Source organism: Carassius auratus, chromosome 14 (assembly GCF_003368295.1).
Source record: "Carassius auratus strain Wakin chromosome 14, ASM336829v1, whole genome shotgun sequence".
NCBI classification, from domain to species: Eukaryota; Metazoa; Chordata; class Actinopteri; order Cypriniformes; family Cyprinidae; genus Carassius; species Carassius auratus.
The window spans coordinates 11,634,343-11,651,151 of NC_039256.1; the positions used below are offsets into that span (position 1 = coordinate 11,634,343).

Consider the following 16,809-nt stretch of genomic DNA (forward strand, 5'->3'; position numbering starts at 1 on the left):
TTTTAAAAGTAACAGATTCTTTACTAGTTACTACAGGACAGTTAATCCACAAAGGAGAGTTTATATATATATATATATATATATATATATATATATATATATATATATATATATATATATATATATATATATATATATATATATAGAGAGAGAGAGAGAGAGAGAGAGAGAGAGAGAGAGAGAGAGAGAGAGAGATAAACTCTCCATATATATATATATATATATATATATATATATATATATATATATATATGAAAAGCTTCAGTAACTTTACTTTTAAACTTTACTACAGATTTCAAAAGCAAACTCTGAGGTAAAGTTGAGTGTTTTGAAATAGGTGTAAGTTTGTGCTGCAGTGTGTTATTTCGTCCACTAGAGGCGCCAGCGCTCCACCATAAACTTCCACAGAACAGAACAAAGGAGGCTGTCATCAATACATTTTACACTAAAAATACTCTCTAATGAAAGAGAGCCAGATGAAAACACAGTTTCTCTCCGTGCGAGTGGATTGCATTGAGCTTGTGTGTGGTTTGCTGATTAGCTGGAGTTCACTCGCATTCACGTTAACATGCTGGACATGTCTGTCTGTCTCTCTCTCTCTCTCTCGCTGTGACCTTCCACTCGCATAAACTATTGCCTTGTATGGGAAAAGTAGAGCAGCTGTGTGTGTGTGTGTGTTTAAATGAGATTAGGAGTTCCAGAAACAGCAGATATGATGACTGTGGTTTACGCTAAACTAATATACACAGAAACACAATAATTATCGTTTAAGACAGACAAAGAGACAGAAACAGGACATAGAAGTGGAAAGACAGCTGGACACTTACAGAAATAAACATTTGTGTGTGTGTGTGTGTGTGTGTGTGTGTGTGTGTGTGTTGATGGTTTAAAGTATTTATAGTTTGTCCCAAGAAGAGAGCTGAATGTAACTATTCCTCCCTTTAAAAACATTTGAGATATTTTTTTTTATTTGGTGAGTATACACGCATATAATATACAATATAATACAGTATATTAAGAAATGTTACCATATGTATATACTGTATATTTTACGGGTGTGTGTGTTTAAGTTCTAAAAGTTCTCTTGTATGTTTTAGTTTTGTCTGTAGTCATATTTTTCTTTGTGGAGGGGAAAAAAGCAACAATGATAAACGATATGTCCTGAATGGAAGGTGTGTGTTGGAACTCTTTTGTATGAAGCAGCTGTGTACTGAGACTGGAGTCCATGAGAGGAGGATAAAGGCCTGAAAGGATGAAAAGACCTCAGGCAATACAAGAATACAAAAGGCAGCAGGAGTTTTACAACACAATCCTGAAACAATAACATTAAAGAGCATGTGTTTGATAGTTCGTGACTGTGCAATCTCACACACACACTCTGTAATGTAATGTTAATGTAACACAGATGTGCTGTAGTCGTGCTGCAGTTCTCATTGTGATCTGCAGAGGCACCATTGGCTCATAAATGAGTTTTGGGTTCTCATCTCAGTGTGTGTGTGTGTGTGTGTGTGAGAGAGAGAGAGAGAGGGAGAGAGAGAGAAAGACCAGCAGCCATTTTGAACACAGATCCCATTTTATGAATCACAGGCAGTGAGTAGCAGAGTATGGGGGGTGTGCATGTGTGTGTGTGTGTGTGTGTGTGTGTGTGTGTTCTCGGCTGAGCGCAGAATCAATCACACACTTACCCACTGACAGAGATTTCAGGCTATAATGTGCCATAGATAAGCAAAACTCTATCTAGTATTTGCTTTCTTTTTTTATTTAGCTTCAAAACTCAGTCACAAATTCAAGATGTTTATAATTTAAGTTCCTTTTTCAGTACGAATCATGCATAGTAAGGAAAGGCAAGTTGATTTATATACAGAAGCACATTTCATATACAATGGTAATTCAAAGTGCTTTACATAAATGGGATTTCTAAAAAAGTATACAAAATGCGTTAAATCTGAAATTAACAAATGCGTTTTAAAAAAGTATTATTAATCAATTTAAAATGCATTAAAAATTCTGAAATAGATATTTCCTCTTTTTTTGATGTTGTCAAGTTATAAAGGTAACAATGTATTTTTTCAATCCGCTTTATTCTAACAAAATAGAAACAAGAGGAAAAACTGGAATAAAATAAATACATATTAAATGAAACATTTTAAATTAGAAATGTTGACTTAGCAAATAATTGAAATGAATACATAAAATATTAATAACATAATTAAAACTGAAGTAATTTATTAAAGCTAAATGAACTGACCTAAAGAAAAAGTAAAAAGTCTTTAAAATGTAAAAAATAAGAAGAAAAAAGACAAATAAGAAATAATATAAGAAAACCAGGACCATTAAAAAGAGGCCATTGCATTACTATATATTCATATATGCTATACTAGCTATACTTTTTGATGATTCATAAATCAGGTAAATATCATCTCATTTAGAGTTTGATTCATGTACACGTGTCTTACATAAGTGAACATGAGCAGCCATTCTTTAAGACCTAATGAGTGAATGTGTGTGTGTGTGTGTGTGTGTGTGTGTGTGTGTGTGTGTGTGTACAGTATGTGTGTGTAATGTAATCCAGAGCTACTCACTCTCTTGAGCGGCTCCATATGCTGCTGTAACTCAATACACACACACACACACAGAGAGAGATGCCAGACACAAATGTACTGCTCGGAAATGAGGTACAGAGAGAAAAAAATAAGTTTGAAAGGAGCCTGAAAATAGAGGAGAGAAACTATTCAAAGAGAAAGAATAAAAGACAGACGTGGACATGAGCGAGAGAGGGTGGAAGAGAATCACAGAGCAGACTGAAGATAGAGATGAGGATGTTTATCTGATCTTCATCGTGTGTTTCACTGATTATTACACACACGATGCTGTGTGTGTCCGTGGGGTTTCTCTGGAGACTTCAGTCTTCATGTTTCATTAAAGCTGTCAGGCGTTTGACTCTTGACCCTGAGTCCTGAGTCCTGACCCCTGACCTCTGACCTCCTCCTGCTCCTCACAGTCTGTCTTTAGATCAGAAATGCCAGCACACTCATGTTTGTGTGTGTACAGAGACCCTTTTCTTTTCTGTATTAGATAATTCCTATGCTATTTGAAGTTAAGTCTCTTTTATTTGTTATAATAATTATTTTATTAATTAATTATTTTGAGCCATAAATAATTTTTTTTGTACAGCTATCATGGTCAGTAAAAAAAAAAACTTGTTGTGCACGACCTATTTAAAAAATGTGTCATTTTTTATTAAGGTTTTTTTCTCTTTGTATTTCACTTTAATACATATTCGTCACTTTTTATTATTAATATTTTTATTTTGTTTTTTTGTTTTTGTACTTCACTTTAGTACTTTGATGTAGTGTTGATATTGTTATTATTAAAAATGGTTTTCTGACAGAAATAGATCTAAAATTTGATTAATGAAGTATAATTATTAAATGAAAAATAAAGAAAATAATAAATAAAAATAGAAATATGCATAAAAATATAAATAGAAAATATAAATATATTTTTATTATCTAACTATTAAAAATCATATTATATATTTAAAATAAAGCCAGAACAAAATTAAATCTAAGTAAAAAAAAAAGAAGTACTAAAAGTACGAAGTACTAAAACTCAATCTAAATAGAAATATTAAAAAGCTAAAATTTGAGTGCTAAATTACTGAAATTATATAAATATATACATTTAAAGCTAAAAAGAAATATAAAAAAACTAATAAAATTGATAAAGGCACTTCAAATTGTTAAAACTAAAACAAAAATATTAAATCGCATAATAATAGGACATAAATTATACTAAAATTGAAACTGAAGTTTAAAGTACTTCTAGATCAAGTACAGCAAATAAAACTCCTGGACATCGATGTCACTATTCTTGATGTGTCATAGCAACTCATTTATTCCCTATGACAACAGTTAAATATCATATGAGGGTGTATTACATTTTTACATACATGCATTTAAGCGACTGACAGTGCATTCAGGGTACACATTTTTTTAACAGTATGTGTTAAATTGAACCCACAACCCTTTGTGCTGCTCATGCAATGCTCTACCACTGAGCCACAGGAACACCTTATATGTGTCCAGCCTTCAAGAAACATCATTTTCAGGGCATGTCTGAATCCAAGGGTCATGAGTATTTATCCTCTCTCTTTATTTCTTGTCTTTTTCTAGGTAAGAAGGATCAAGAAGCATCTGAGGATAAGAAAAACGCTCCGAAGAAGAAGGCAAAGGAGCTGAAGGTGCTCGACTCCAAAACATCCCAGAATCTCTGTGAGTAACAGCTGAGCATGAATCTTCATTCAGATGTGAAATATCTCACTAGTTTAACACCGTAATTTATAGTGTTGTTTACTCAAAACTCTGTCTGTGTGTGTGTGTGTGTTGCAGCTATATTCTTGGGTTCAAACAGGATGCCTTATGAAGAGATGAAGAATGTCATCCTGGAGGTCAACGAGAATGTTCTCACTGAAAACATGGTGCAGGTAGAAAAATGGATTCATATTTAGTGGATTTCTTTTTCTTTGGAAAGCAATCCGGCCTAACTTGTTATAATGCATATTTAATTTTGCATGCGAGAAAACAACTTATGTTGAAGTCAAAAGAAAATTCAACCAATAATTACCTTGTATAAAAGTTTGTTGTTTTGATATTATTTAAGTCTATATTTTGAAGATTGCTGTGCTGAGATCCTTCATCGTAACATGAAGGACATTTCAAATGAAAGAGTTTTTTGGGGTGAATTAATCTTTAGTGCTATTCCAAATTAATGTTGTTTGAATACTAAAAATGTTTCATTTGTAATATCTTATTAAAACATAACTTTTATTAGAGTCAGTTTTCATTGTCCAATCAATTCCCCATTATATAAATCAAGCCCCACCCTAAAATACAGTTGAATGTTGTGTTTTGCCTCAGAAACTGCATTCATAAAGTTTTGGTGGGCAAACCAAAATGTCTGGTGGACAAAAACAGTGAAAGTGGCATCATCTTTCTTGTGCTAAACAGCTGCTGCGTGTTTTTCAGAGTTTGCTGAAGCTGCTGCCGGAGCAGGAACTACTGAACACATTATCAGAGATGAAAGACGAGTATGAGGAGCTGGCTGAGTCTGAACAGTTTGGAGTCGTGGTGAGAGAAACAGACGTATAAACACTCCTGTAAAATGTCTAGTGTATACATACATCAGACATTTAGCCATTGAAAAATTATCCTTGTTTTGGTTTACAAATATGTATTAGCGCTCCAGTGACTCCTCACAAACATTCACTCAGATACAGGAGTGTAGCGTCTGGGTTTGCAGGTTCACATGTCGAGCCGAGGGGTAACTTTGAATTAAAACGAGGGAACTAATAGAGCCCTGCACCCAGCCCTTGTCCAAAAGCTTCTCAGAATTACCAGCCCGAGTCCGACCCAAGCCCGCATTTGTTTTTCCTCTCTTTTCCATTTATAACTGCCTATTGCAGCCATTAAAATAGCTCAGTGTTTTTTTTTTTCTTCTTTCTTTTAAGTAAAGACCATACGCCCAGCATCTGAGAGTAGGCTGACGATATGTTTGATCAATTTAGCCTTCTCAAATCAACATGCCTTCAAATAAAATCTATATAAAACTGGCGAATATCCAATTATTTGTGCAGCGCGTGGAAGCTGAAGCGCGCTTATTTTATTTTTATTAACCGTGAAAACTTAAAATATGCCGTCATTTTTGCTCATAAAGGTAAGGTTAATACATCATTCGGAAGTGCAAATGGTCTACTTTTATTTGTGTGCACTCACAATATCAACAAATAAAGAAAACAGTAGGATGCGCTTTCTGCCGTCTCGGTTTTTAGCAGGAGCGCTTCACAAAACATTACTAAAATGAACCGAAACTCAGGGAATAGTTGCCTTGCGGACATGAGAAATAAATCTGTAGAATGCTTTAAACTACTACCTAAAAAAATTATAATTCAAATCAAGAACAATAATAAAACACTTATGTAATCGTTATGTAATCCTAAAGTTGCGTTTCTCTATAAAGGTGTCCAATGAGGAGATAATAAGTCACGATCTTAACTCACTGATATAAAAAATAATAAGAATATCTCCTTACAGTTGTGCCAAGATTGTGTTTGCATGTGGTACAAATAATGTGGTACATTTTAATGCCACATTGGTAAAAAATATGATTATAAAATCAGGTTGTACGCATTGTGTAAAGTTAATTTGAAAATCCCATCTATAAAAAAAAAAAAAGCCTGTGGCATTCAACCTATTATTCTTCACATTTATCACGAAAACAGCAATAAAATAAAGGGTCCCATACTTTGTAAAAATGTTCTGCATGTGGTCCTGAGGCTGACTTACTCAGATATATGTGTATATCTCTCTATAGATCAGTTCAGTGAAGCGTCTGAAGCCCCGTCTGACCTCCATCCTCTTCAGACTTCAGTTTGAGGAGCAGGTGAATAACGTCAAGCCGGAAGTGGTGGCGGTGACGGCCGCCTGCGAGGAGCTTCGGAAGAGCGAGAGCTTCTCCAAACTGCTGGAGATGACGCTGCTGCTGGGAAACTTCATGAACGCAGGATCACGCAACGCCAAAGCTTTCGGCTTCAGCATCAGTTACCTGTGCAAGGTGATTTCCAACATTACATTCTGTGTTCATCTGATGCCTTTCTAAAGAGTATTTTTTTTTACTTCATTTGATAGCTCTTCTGACATATCTAATAGTTCTCTTTCTAAAGAACGTGTTTTGTGCCTCTTAAAGCTTTTGTAATGTAATGAGACAACAGTTTGTACCCTGTTTTGGAAAAGTGCCTGAGGTCACCACAAAGTTAGCAGTAAACAAACGTGTGTGTGTGTTTAGTTGAGAGACACTAAATCAGCCGATCAGAAGCAGACTCTACTGCACTTCCTGGCGGAAATATGTCAGGAGCAGTATCCTGAGGTCATGACCTTCTCAGAGGAGCTCATCCACGTGGAGAAAGCCAGCAGAGGTCTGTCTCAATCTCATCAATGGTTCTTTTATTTATTTATATAAACTAGCATTCAGAAGTTTTTTTTTGAATAAAAAAAGATCAAAAGTGTCATTTATGATGTTACAGAAGATTTCTATTGCAAATAAATGCTGCTCTTTTAAAATGTCTGTTCTAAAGTATCCTGAAAAATCATATATATCACAGTTTCCACAAAAATATGAAGCAGCGCAAGACATTGCTAAAAATCAGAAATGTTTTTGAGCATGCAAATTAGCCTATAAGAATGATTTCTAAAGGATGTGTGATGATGCTGAAAATTCAGTTTTGATCACAGAAATAAATTACATTTTAAAATATATTACAACAGAAAACATGTATTTTCAAGTCTAATAATATTTCACTATATTACTTTTATTTTTTTACTGTGTTTGATTGAGTAAATGCGCCTTTGCTAAGCAGAAGAACTTCTTCCAGGATCAATAAAAATAGTTTGAACTGTAGTGAGCTACTAATCTCATTTCATAACAGTTATGTATTTGTATATTCATCATTTTCTCTCTCTCAGTGTCGGCAGAGATGCTTCAGAAGAATCTAGATCAGATGGGAAAGCAGATTAAAAACCTGGAGAAAGACATCGAGACGTTCCCCCCGCCGCAGAGCGACAGGGACAAATTCGTAGAGAAGATGACCATATCCTTTATTTCCCCCCCGGCCTGTTGCATGACAGGAAGTGTCACTTGGGTTTCCACAGTAATTTCCTCAAACAATAATGCTATAAAAATACACGGTCGATTATCCATTGTGACATCACTTCCTGTTTGGGTTCCGGAAACAACAAGAGCTTATGAATTCATGAATGGACGTTCATGAGGATGTTTGTTCTAGAACTTGCTCTCTGATGAGGGGAAAAACAACTCATTGAATGTTTTTAGTATTTTTTTCTAGTATAAATATAAATTTTGCGTTATAGTGAATCATAATAGCGTGTGATTTTCCTTGACAAAGTTGTGTACAGTTTTGTAGCGACGGCTGGTGAGCAATTTGAGAAGCTCAGGCTGATGCATGAGAACATGGAGAAGCAGTATGAGGACTTGGGCAAGTACTTTGTCTTCGACCCCAAGAAAATTAGTCCAGAAGAGTTCTTCGGTGACCTCAACAACTTTAGGAACATGTTCCAGGTCAGTACACAACCAGCGGTCGACTGAAAATATGGTGAAAATATTGTTTCTTTAAATTATTTCTCGGTCTTATTGTGAACAAATCATCAGTGCGTGTGTGACCCTAGACCACCAACCAGTCAGAAGGGTCAATATTTTGAAACTGAGATTTATACATCATCTGAAAGCTGAATACATAAGCTTTCAATTGATTTATGGTTTGTTGAGAACTGTGATACAACTATTTGAAAATCTGAAATATGACGGTGCAAAAATATAAAAATACTGAGAAAATCGCCTTCTAAGCTGTCCAAATGAAGTTCTTAGCTAGGCATATTACCAATCAAAAATTACGTTTTGATATATTTATGGTATGAAATTTACAAAATATCTTCATGGAACATGATCTTTACTTAATGTCCTAATGATTTTTGGCATAAAAGAAAAATCTATAATTTTGACCCATGCAATGTATTGTTGGCTAGTGCTACAAATATACCTGTGCTACTCATGACTTAATGAGTATTGAGTTTTGTGCTTCAGGGTCATCATCATTTTTCATCAAAATGTAATAACTTTGCTTCTTTTGTTCATGAGATTAGCAGTCTCACTTAAAACCTAATTTAGTGACTTTTCATCATCCAATCAAGTCTTCATAATATAAATCAAGTCCTACAATAGTAGACATATTCTCTGTGTCATAAAGAGGGAATAGACTCAAAACACACACTTATCTTATCCGTTCATCGTAACGCTTCATAAACCGTTTTCTCCTTCAGCTGAGCAAACACAAGCAGGTGTGAATCAGAAATCTTAAGGTCACAACTTAACTTGTGTGTGTCTGTTTTACAGCAAGCGGTGAAGGAGAACCAGAAACGGAAAGAAGCAGAGGAGAAGATTCGTCGAGCCAAACTGGCGCGAGAGAAAGCGGAAAAAGAGAAAGAGGAGAAACAGAAGAGAATAAACGCTGGACAGATTCCCAACATCAATGATGGTAAAGATTCACATTGTGTGTGTGAGACACATCCAGGTCGCATTTCTCTCCCAACTTCATTTTCAAATGTTATTCATTTTCTTCTTTACTGCTTTCTTTTCCTGGTTTTGGGGTGAAATGTGACCTGGACATGCTCTCGTGAGATTTAGACCATTTTGAAAAAATCTCTGTAGCTCTCCTCTTTCCTGACACGTATTCTTCTAGAACACAGATTGCTCCTTTTTCCCGTCACACACTGATTCACACTTAACATTTAATGTGGATCATGTGAAATCATTTGGCCACAGTAGTGTATCTAATAAATAAGCTGTCTCTCTCACACACACTCTCTTTTGTGTGTGTGTGTGTGTGTGTGTGTGTTTGTTTTTCTCTCTCTGTCTCTCTCTCTGACCTACTTTTCTCGCCTGGCTGTAGTTTGAAACTTTTGGGGTTCCAAATTTCCACTCTCATTATTTCTGCAGACCTGTGTGTGTGTGTGTGTGTGTGTGTTTGAGGGAGGATGATAGAAAAACATGGGTAATAAAGTCCCATTTGTTGACATTAGTTAATACGTTACCTAACATGAGCTAACATTAACTGATATATTTACAGCATTTATTAATCTATTAATATTAGGAAGAAAAAATTCAGTTGTTCATACTTCATGTTAGTTTATTAATCTTTAGATTTTAAAAACGTGTTTATAGCATTAAGATTAATAAGTGCTAATTGTTAGTTCTTGTTAATCAAAGTGGTTATTGTATATAACTAATTATAGTTATTAGTTATTGTGGTTATGTTATTTGTATTTATTTTTTATTTGTTTTTGTTTTTGTTTTTTTAAACGCTACTATTAAGCTATATATTTTTTCCAGATAAAAAAAATTATATTACTTCAACATTTAATTTTCAATTTCATTTAATTTTAATTGAAGTTTAGTTAGACGAGTTTACTGTATAGTTACTGTTTAGTCATATCAACTTAACCAACATATTCTTATACATGCGGTATCTGGACTGAAAACACTTCAGAATGACTGGATGACATTTAATTAAACAATAAAAGCAAGTCTGATGTATTATCAAACTGTTTAAAGTCTGAATTAAGTGGCCAAATACACTGGTCATTATTGAGGTTTGATTGCATGATTACATGTGACAGATTTGAATGCCAGTTGAGCAAAAACTCATGCAACACACAGAATATTCTTTCTAGAAGATCACAGAAGCCTGTGTGTTTTATATATGAGTGTTCACACACACACACACACACACACACACAGAGGGTTCATTGAAACTCTCAGGGCTGAATATTTGAAATGTTTGTCCTTGACATTCCCACGTTCTGAAACACACACATACACGCATTATCTTTAGTGTAGCAGGCAAACCCTGAGAATTAGATGCATAAGTATTTCCCACATTATAGTTCCACACACTCCATATCACTGAGCCGCAGCAGCTAATGTGTGCGTTCAGTAGGTGTCAGTGTTGTGTGTTAGAATACTCTGGAAACAGATGTCACGGCGGGATTGGTCTGTGTTGTGATGACGCTCGTGTTCATAATCTTCAGATGAGAGACTGTAACTCAGTTTAATGGCTGATTATGGACTGAGGCAGCTGAAACAGGAAAGATATTCATCCAGAATGTGTCTGTGAGGGGAACAGTCTGGGTTGAACTGTGTGTCCCCTTTTAAAGACTGAACATGATGAAACACGGTTTCCACCTAAATACTACACTTAGACAAATGACATGTTTCAATATTAAGATTTATGGATATGTTTATAGACACTGTAACCGGTTACCATTTACCAAGCATTTATACATCTTATTTGTCAATTTCAACAGACTAATACATTATAAAAAATAAATAAAAATAAAAACTGAATATGTAATGGACATGAACTAACAATGAGCAATTGTTTTTATTAATCAAGCCTAAAGATTAACAAATGCCATAACAAATGTATTCCTCCGTGTTATTTAATGGTAGTTAATGCCTCAACTAATTAATGTGACCTTATTGTAAAGTGTTACCAACCAATCATTATTATAACAAAAGTAATTCTAATAAAAATACCATAAACTGTGTGTGTGTGTGTGTGTGTGTGTGTATATACATATATATACATACATATATATATATATATATATATATATATATATATATATATATATATATATATATATATATATATATATATATATATATATATATTTATTTATATATAATATGAAATGAGTGTAATTTATATTAATACATTTAAGTAGTTTAAACTTAAGGAATGTCGCTTAATAAAGTGGAAAAAAAATAATAATTCATAATATTTCTCACAAATATTAAATAAGCAGTAATAGAATATAATATGTAAAAAACTGTATAAAATAGTATAGTAATATAATAATAGTACAAAATAATAATAAAAGGTCAAAAATTTGTTTAAATGGGTTTTAAGGAAATTTTAATTTTAAATAATTTAATATAAATATTTAATGAAATATTAGTTACATTTGTATTTGTAACTTCAAACACTGTGTCATGTCCACCAGCATAGTGCAGTCAATGTTACAACTGTATAACTATAATAAATAAATATGATATTTACATTTACATTAATGCATTTGGCAGATGCTTTTATCCAAAGCGACTTACAGTGCATTCAGGCTATACAATTGATTTGTATTTATTTAATTTTTTTTTTTTTTATCAGTATGTTATCTCTTCAAACAGGAGAGTCTAACCATGATATTTTGGTGGACACTGTGAAACAGAAGTGAAATGCCTATTATCTGTGTTAAAAAAAAGAAATCTTAATTTTAATAATCTATTTTTAAGTGATGTGACATGATAATATATGTAAAATATAATAAACAGCAGAGAGAAAATCTCCCTGTATCAGTGTGCTGTTCCTGTAGCACACCTCATGGTGGTGTGTGTGCACTGCCGACAGCTCTGAGTGTTTTTGTGTGTGTGTGTGTGTGTGTGTGTGTGTGTGTGTGTGTGTGTGTGTGTGTGTGTGTGTGTGAGTGTAATGGTGGTTGTCAGGTCAGATGCAAAACCATCTGGCTGCAGATTTTGTGGGGATTACAGTCAGTCTGGTTCTGTGTGTGTGTGTGTGTTTAGAATGCACAGTGTTTTTGTTAGTCAAGGTTTTTGGTCCACCATTATGTGTGTGTTAGCTTATGAAGGAGTGTGTGTGTGTGTATGGGGGGAGGTGTGTGCCTGTGTTTGTGTTTATGAGGGAGGGGATATTAGACCCATAAATCTTTAGCCTCATGTTGTACATAGAGGACCTGATTGAAACCATCTGTCTATACACACATGAAAACAAACCTGAAACCCGTTCACCATTTGAAAACACACACCCTTTCAACAAACTATTTAGCACAGAAGAAATATGTTTAAATCAAGCTGTCCTTCCTCTCATATGTGTGTGTGGTACTGTATTGCTCTTGGTTCAGTTGTTATGTAGGTTAATGCATCAGTGTGTGAAAGATAGGGGGCGCCATCTGCTTTAACTTGCATCTCTGAGGATGTTTTCATTCCCATGATCCTTTGCTTCTCTCTCTTCTGATGTCACTGTGTCTGAGACTGTTATTATGAGATTCTACATGTGTGTTTCAGCAGTAATACTCTATGTGTACTAATAATACTTCAGAAACACTTTATGTGTGTGTTTCAAATAATCTTAATCGTCTGTGTGTGTTTGTGTGTTTCAGATGATGAGACTGGTATCATGGATGGTTTGTTGGAGGCGCTGCAGTCTGGAGCTGCTTTCAAAAGGAAGAGAGGACCACGACAAGCAGGTAACACACATCAGATTTATCATGTGCAGAGACTGCTGATGTTGAGGGAATACAATTCAGAAAATCACTGTATTAAAAGTTACCAGATACACGATAATAGATCAAAGAATGGCGTAGAAACATGACACACACACAAAGTTTGTGGTTTGATTTGGAGGGAAATCCTGATTAAAATGTGTGCTTTGAATAAAAGCATCTCCTAAATGTAAATGTACAAGTGTCAATGTCAGATTGGGGTCAGTCAGATATTAACTCTTTTATCTTAAAGAGTGTTAAACTGATCAAATGATGATGTTATAAAAGGTTTCTCTTTCAAATAAATCCTGTTCTTTTGAACTTTCTATTCATGCAAAATTCATCAACAAAACTCATCTTTAGATTCATCAACAAAACATGTGACACTGAAGCCGGGAATAATGATGCTGAAAATTCAGCTTTGATCACAGGAATAAATCACATTTTATAATATAAAAAGTTATGTTTCAGAATAATACTGTTATAGTGTATATAATACTATAAGTGTTTTTCTGATCATATTAATGCAGCCCTATTGAGCAAAAACTTTTGAAAAAAAAAAAAAAAATGCTAAATACGATATTAAGCCATGTGTGCTTAATTTTTCCCTATGTTTGCTGTATTTTAGATTTACAAACAGTGTGGCGCAGCGCTGTGTGTGTGTGTGTGTAACTGGATCTGTTGTTGAATGGATCCAGATGTGCTGCGATGTGGCATAATGATCATACACACACACACACACTCTCACTCTCTGTCCGCCTCCGCATTCCCGCACTTTTTATCTTTTGTATTTAGTTCCATGACATACTCTCCCTCATTCTGCCCCCTCCATTCCTCTCTTCTATCAGGCCATTTTTACTTTACCATCTCTCTTCAGTTTACTTTACTGCTTCAAACTGTGTATTTTTCTTGGAATGGCATCTAAATCTCAGTGTGTGTGTGTGTGTTTGTGTAGCATGAGTCATTAGTGGTGTGTTTTGTATTTTTAGCCGTTCTTTAGCAGCACACACACAAGCTCTGTACCAAAACCTAGTGAGCTCCCTACCTAGACAGCATATTAAGGCATCAATGGTGTATGTTAAAGTATCCAAATCAGTTAGGATGCTGCCTTTGGAGTAAGCTGACTATGTAGACAACACAAACGGAGCTGCACATGGCGCCTGTGACTCAACCCCTCAACATATGCCACAGACACACACTCATACATACCAACACACACCCATTCTGCTTATGGATGCAATCACTCTCACACACACAGAGAGAGAGAGAGAGTTTAGATGCTTTAGACAGACCACAGGCATGCAGTGTGGAGACAGAAGACGCCCTGTGACCTCTGACCCCTTACCCTCTGCATAATGATTCATCAGCCATTCAGAGAGATACTGAGCGACAGATGGCAGCTGCTGCTTTAATCACATGCTTACACAAACACAAACACAAATATATACGTAAAAATATGCATATCTGGGGGAAACAACATGGAACTTTTTTTTTTATATAAATAATTGGGCTAAAATCTCTGAGTTTCACAAGGTTTTTATTAGACAGATTCATGTTAACTTGTGGCTGCATTTAACTTACATCACGCCAAAATGAAATATGATCAAGTACATGATGATGAAAGTACATACTTGGTAGATAAATAGACAGTACACCAGTATTCAGGCATATTACTACCTCAAGAAATCAAAATCTTTTCCATATCCCCCTTTGTTATGTATAGTTTTTCCTCTTGCTAAATTAATTAAATTAAAATGTCTTATTTTACTTGAACATTTATAACAATTTAACATTTATCTACATCTTAAAACTCTTTAGGGCTTCATGAATAATCAAAATAAAACCGAACCAGTGATTAAACCGGCTTAATGAGATTTTCAAATAGTAAATGCCATAATTGAATTCAATAAATGTATGGGAATAAATTAAGACAGCCATGAATATTAATACTGTATTATTAATTTGCTACAATGCAAGTGTGCATACATTGTACTTGTTTTTTTTTTTTTTTTGTTTGTTTGTTACAAATACCTGCATGTAATTACATTGCTTTTACTTTCATATTACAATACAATATGAACACAGTAAGTACGTTGTGCATATTTTTTTTATGTCATTACATTGTAGTTAAGGTCACTTAATATAAATTGAGTTTTTACAGTTTACAGTTTACAGAATTTTACAGTGAAATATTACAAAATAAATAGCCATTTGCCATTTATTCATTTTTAATTTAGTAATAATAATAATAACTGATATTATTTAATTATTTTTTAAATATTATTTTTTACTCTGTGTGTATATATATATATATATATATATATATATATATATATATATATATATATATATATATATATATATATATATATATATTATTTTTTACTATATATATATATATAATTCAAACAAGGCTTTGACAAATGATTCCAGAAACTTTCCAGTAGTCATTTTGGTCTTTCACAACCTGATTATAATTGTATAAAAATAAATTTGATCTGCATTCACTGAGGTCCATGCTAGGTCAAAGAACATCCACATATTCTGTTTGACTACTATTTATAATGTGCTATATGATTTGGCATGCACACATCCTAATCTTGCAACCTATTTAGGACAGATAGTATGCAAATGAAGATGAAGCTGGTGTTGGTGTGTCTGTTTTAAGGCTGTTCATTAATAAACACACATCTGCCATGTCATGACCCCACACACACTCTTGACTCCTCCATGAAAGACACACACAGACAGACTCTCACAAAGAGACAGAGACACACCCTGTGCCCAACACTCACAAACACACAATATCACTTCATAGAGCCCAAACACCCACAGAGAAACACACAGTGTGCCAGATGTCCACAAAACACACAGACACACACACCTCTTATGTCCAGTTCACAAACATTGAGGCAGGACGCACCCTCTGACCATACAGCCAAAAGAGCAACACACACACACACACACACACACACTGATGCTGCTGGAGGAACAAAACCACACACACTTAATCATGTTAGACACACACACAGCAATCACATGCTCTGCCTCCAGACACTGTGTGAAGACTAGCTTATTTTAAGTTTCATTACCCTTATGATAATTATCTCACCCAGGCAGTTTGAATCTCTCACACACACAGCAGCAATAAAAAGTGTGATGAAATTGCATTTAAATTTAGCTTTGCATTGGAACAACAGAATGATCCTAAGGAAGCAAAGGAGGATGCAAAAGAGCAAAAAGATGAAAGCCGGGAGAATGCAGAGGCGGTTCAGATGAGAATCTGTCATTATGTGGCCCGTTTATATAATGTTTACGGTCTCTTGTTCATTCTCCTCTAATTAAAGAAGTTAATTAAACCACACAGCTGCTCATGTGACATGTCTCAAAGGAAACACGTCATCTTCAGATGTTCTTTTATGGATGCATATGAGTTTGAGATGCATTCATGATCCTAATGATCCATCAGAAGACTCAGTCTTTTATTTATTTATCTATTTATTTAAGTTATTACGTTAGTATGACGGTTGTGGTCAACAATGACCAAGTGAATCTATTCCACTACCAAGGTTTTTTTTTGTTTCGTTTGTTTTGTTTATTTTTTTTGTCTTAACATTATTAAAAGAATTATTTAATATTTTGCCTTATTTTCCATTGCAAATTTCAAAACATTATTAAATCAAGATTTATATAATTGAGATGCAAAATGCCAAAATTAATTATTTTCTGAAGAAAAAAAAGAAATTAGAATAAAAAAAATAAAAAAACATCTGAGTTTTGATACATTACAATAAAGTAATCGTGCATTTAATGTAAATGCATCCTGATTTAAAACATTTTAGATATTTGACCTGAAAAAGTCAAAAATACTGAGGTGAAACAATGAACTGTAACTAATTGA

General features: G+C 34.2%; 1 protein-coding gene across 2 annotated transcripts in view; it reads left to right on the forward strand.

Moving 5' to 3' along the window:
* LOC113113619 (protein diaphanous homolog 1-like) overlaps positions 1-16,809 on the forward strand; it is a 94,903-nt gene that overhangs the window by 74,491 nt on the left and 3,603 nt on the right. For both annotated transcript variants that reach the window (XM_026279927.1, XM_026279929.1), the window contains 9 exons: positions 4,176-4,274; positions 4,392-4,486; positions 5,028-5,129; positions 6,373-6,612; positions 6,844-6,973; positions 7,521-7,645; positions 7,969-8,133; positions 8,965-9,106; positions 12,807-12,893. In XM_026279927.1, coding sequence (XP_026135712.1) covers positions 4,176-4,274; positions 4,392-4,486; positions 5,028-5,129; positions 6,373-6,612; positions 6,844-6,973; positions 7,521-7,645; positions 7,969-8,133; positions 8,965-9,106; positions 12,807-12,893 — 1,185 coding nt within the window. The remainder of the gene's footprint in view (positions 1-4,175; positions 4,275-4,391; positions 4,487-5,027; positions 5,130-6,372; positions 6,613-6,843; positions 6,974-7,520; positions 7,646-7,968; positions 8,134-8,964; positions 9,107-12,806; positions 12,894-16,809) is intronic.